This window comes from Mchenga conophoros, linkage group LG6 (genome assembly GCF_057382185.1).
Source record: "Mchenga conophoros isolate Kocher_MC1m ecotype Shallow Benthic linkage group LG6, M_conophoros_male_GT1.1, whole genome shotgun sequence".
NCBI lineage: Eukaryota > Metazoa > Chordata > Actinopteri > Cichliformes > Cichlidae > Mchenga > Mchenga conophoros.
Window position 1 is genome coordinate 36,865,902 of NC_140531.1, and position 4,172 is coordinate 36,870,073.

Below are 4,172 nucleotides of genomic sequence, written 5' to 3' on the forward strand. Positions count from 1 at the left end.
TCAGTGGTGTGGAAACATTATGGGTTCGCGGAGTCAGACGTAGATCAAGTAGACATAGTGTGTAAACTTTGTGTCGTAGCTGCACCACAGAGCAACACTGCAAAGTTCACTAAACATAGATGTTTACATTTTTCATTTATTTTTTATATTGCAAACATTTGCACTGTTATCAGTATTTGCACACTATTTTATATTATTTTTTTGATAATATTTAAAGTCATTATTCAATACATTGTTATTGTTAAATAAATATCGTCAAATAATCGAGATCTCAATTTCAGTGAAAATAATCGTGATTATCATTTCTGCCATAATCGAGCAGCCCTATGGGCCGCCCATGCCAAACAGTTCAAAACAAAAACTGGCTCTCAGAGCTGTTACTATCGTTTTTAATCCGTTAATGTCCAGAAAGGTTATGGTGAAGGTAGGGGATGACAAGAAGTTGTCTAGAAACACTACCTCTGGAAGCCTCTTGTAGTTATCCACAGCGTGAATTATGCGCTAGCAATAATCCCACAGCTGTGCAAGGTACTTTCCCTCTGAGGCAAAAGGTGAGTCCGCTGGATCCATCTTATGGTCGCGTCGTTCTGTCAGGGCTCTGTGTGCGGGCAGATGGAAATGTGGATCCAAATGCAGGACTACGAGACGAAATGTAACTAAAACCACAGCTTTTATTGCTGGCATGAAAAAAAAACCCCAAACCAAACCATGAAACCAAGCAGGAACACACAGGCAGGGTCTGAGGGTACAACGCGACACCGAGCATGGGAAAACACAGGGCTTAAATACACAGGGTAGTAATGAGGGAATGGGCCACAGAAGGGAGACACAGCTGGGGGAGATCAGGGCTAACGAGACGGGGGAAACAAAGCTGCACACACTAACATAAGACAGACTTTCACAATAAAACAGAAAACATGAATCACAACTCAGAGACACGGACTCAACACAGAGAGACAGAAAATGACACATGGAACTGAACTATACATGACACCACAAATCCTAAAATATGGATAACAGAAACATGAAACTCTAGTAATAATAATAATAATAATAATAATAATAATCACCACAACCACAAGAGAACAAGAAAACAATCCACCAAAACATAATAAACTCAAAATACTGGGTCCAACGGACCCAGAACCGTGACATTAAAGATGGGAAGGCATCTAAAGAAAGCTCCAGCCGATCCAGGGGAGAAGAAAAAATGCTGCCTAAGTGAAAATCCTTAGTGATCCCGAATGTGTCAGTATCGGAACAGTTGAGACACATTTTCTCTAAATGCTCTGTGGCTTTTAAACCCCAAAACACGCTGCACCAAAAATTAGTCCACCCAAGGATCGGGTCCCCCGACACAAACGGAGTAGTGTATGCTGTTAAGTGCCAGGAGGATTGCCAGGATTTATACATCGGAGAAACCAAACAACCTCTGGCAAAGTGGATGGCACAACACAGAAGAGCTACCTCATCAGGGCAGGACTTTACACCTACAGGCCAGTGGACACTCTTTCAATGATGAGGATGTACACATACAGTTACATGAAAAGGGAAAATCCATCTCTGAAACTCTCTGAATGGTACTCATAGCCGTTGATGAATGGTCTTTGATCAATGATCAATAGTCTTTAATCAATGGGCTTTGATCAGTTGTTGTTGATCAATAGTCATGACAATTTGCATATTAATGATCAAGAAACTGAACTCACAGCCCATTGTTGTTTTGTTTTTTTTTGTTTTGTTTTTTTCTTCTCTTGGCTCTCAGCGAAGGCGGTCGCACTTTTCTCCTCTCCTCCTCACCCTTATCTGTCCTGCTTAGCCTCTATGTCCTTGTCTTGTCTCGTGTACATTACTTTCCCTGGAATAGACTCACACGGTCGTTCTCTAAAACCTAAAAGAGAATTATGGATTTGATCAACTGGTCTCTGAATGCTATTGACACCATTTTCTCAACGAGAAGTCGGGGCTCGGGAGAGTCTGAGTGCCCTGGAGGGACTTTCCCTGCCGGATACACGATGGACGGGTGGCAGAACTGGAGTGTCGTGTGCCTGGCGGGACTGTCGATCGAGGACGCTGAAGATATCTATCTATTCGGAACCGTGATAACAGGGTTTTTGCTGATCGGAGTTGGCTTAGCCCTGGTTTATCGGAGAAATAAGAGAGCGGAACCGGCTGTTCAAACTCCCCCAAGGCTGCCCGCTGGAATCGAAGCGATGGGACGAGGCGCGACCTCTCACAACGAACGTAATATGGTCAACACCTTGGAGACGCTTGCATCGGCTGTGAAGGCTCAAAGCAACAACATTGAGCGTATGGGGGGATACATCAGAGAGAGGCCTGCTCAAAATGGGACCCTTGAGCGACAGTTGGAAGACATCGCGGAACGGATCACTGCAGCTGTGAGGTCTCAGAATCAAAAGAATGATAACACCATGGAACAGAAGTTTGATACCATCATGGGGAGGCTCGCAGCTCTTCAACGGGAGATTGAGAGGCCAGTGTCGGAGTGTTAGGGCAGCCTGAAAATTCTCCTGGGCTGCTCGCATGGAAATTTACAAAATCAACAATTAGATTGCGGACCCCCATAACGGCGCCAGCTGCAGGCCCAAGGCTGGAGCCGAACAATCACTCCCTGATAACGACTGTGTTACGGCTATTCTTCCCGTCCCATGCAAGGACACCTGGATTGGCTGGAGGACTGTTTACTTAGCCTGATAGGCCGAAGGACACTGTCTCAGCTAAACTTTGGACACGCACACACATACACTTACACTGATTAGCACTCACTCATCCTCCCTCCCTTCCAACGCCTTCGATGCTTCTTGCCCCCTGGGAACACGAGGCAGGTCCCGGCCCGTGCTGTCGAATAGATGACGGCGCCGTCGTAGGATGGCTGCTGTGTTTGCCTGGGGTTACTCCTCATCCCCTACCCATCCCTGTGGCTTGTCAGGTCTTCCATAATGTTGTGCTGTGGACATTTATGTGCTTTTGTGCAGAGGAGTTTTTTTTGTTTCCTGTTCTCGTGCTGTCCTACCCTACCATGGAAGCACAGCATGAGTGGAGGTCTCTTTTTTTCCTCTTGTACCTTCCCGTTGTTGTGTACATTTCAGTGTTTTTCTGTAATGCTACCGATCTCCGACTTGTAACCCCGTGTGATGTCTGTGTTATGTGTGTAAGGTCGGGGGGGGGGGTTTCCATCTCGCTGCAGGGCAACCTGCTAGTGACAAATAAAAGCTGTTTCATTCATTCATTCATTCATTGTTCATTCAGTGGGCTACTTTCAGTTATTGTTCAAAAAGTACTGTTTATAAGTTTGGGGAAACCTGCCGTCAGCTGAGACTGAAGAAGTCACTTGGACAAGTGAGGAAACGTTTCTCCCAATGAAAACGCTACATCCAGATGAACAGAATCAACCTTTTGGGATGAGACTTTGTAGAAATAAAACTGAAAAAAATATACTCTGCAATGTCCTTGCTCCTGGTTTTGACTTCTTCTTAGTGGCACCTGCTTTGACTGCAGGCCTGTAGTTTTTGAGGCTGCAGCTACAAACCAGAATGATCTCAGTGCCACTGTGACATCCTACACCAATTTTTGTGAGGTCATCCATATGCCAAATAAGCCTTCCACAGATACAATAACAAACTCTGGTTTACAGCAAAAATCTAGGCAGATTCATTGGGCTAAGGAGGAAGCCTACTGAAGTGGGGACAGAATTTGTATAACCAGGCTAAAAACACACTGTCAAAAGAGATCAGAGTAGCAAAGAGGTGCTACACTGAAAAGCTTTGTCTAGGTTCTCAGTCATCCAAGTCATGGTAGTCTAAGGAGTTTGGAAAGACAGCAACTGGACTTTTTTACAATTTTACCACTCATCCGAGAAACTTTTTCAGTTATAAAACCAGATGGTGGAGAGACGAAGGTATATGAATTACATTTAAACCCCACTAGGTCTTCGATACCTAAGATTCTCCAACATTTGGTTTTAGAACTAAAAACATTTCTCAGATGAGAGGTGAAACCTCATTAAGAAACTTGAAGAAGTCCAGTTGTTTTGTTTCCATGCTCCTTAGACTACACTGAAAAACTTAAAAACAGGTTTTCAGCTAAAGACCCTGTGTCAGCTGTAACACCCCTTATTATTGTGGTATAGCACCACTACGGGGTGTTGCCCT

At 44.4% G+C, this 4,172-nt stretch overlaps 1 protein-coding gene across 1 annotated transcript; it reads left to right on the top strand.

Annotated features, from left to right (window-relative positions):
• The first annotated feature begins 1,904 nt into the window (after positions 1-1,904).
• Positions 1,905-2,513, top strand: LOC146573217 (uncharacterized). The gene has a single exon (XM_085278734.1). It carries the CDS (start codon positions 1,905-1,907, stop codon positions 2,511-2,513), a length of 609 nt encoding a protein of 202 aa, XP_085134860.1.
• The last annotated feature ends 1,659 nt before the right edge of the window (positions 2,514-4,172 follow it).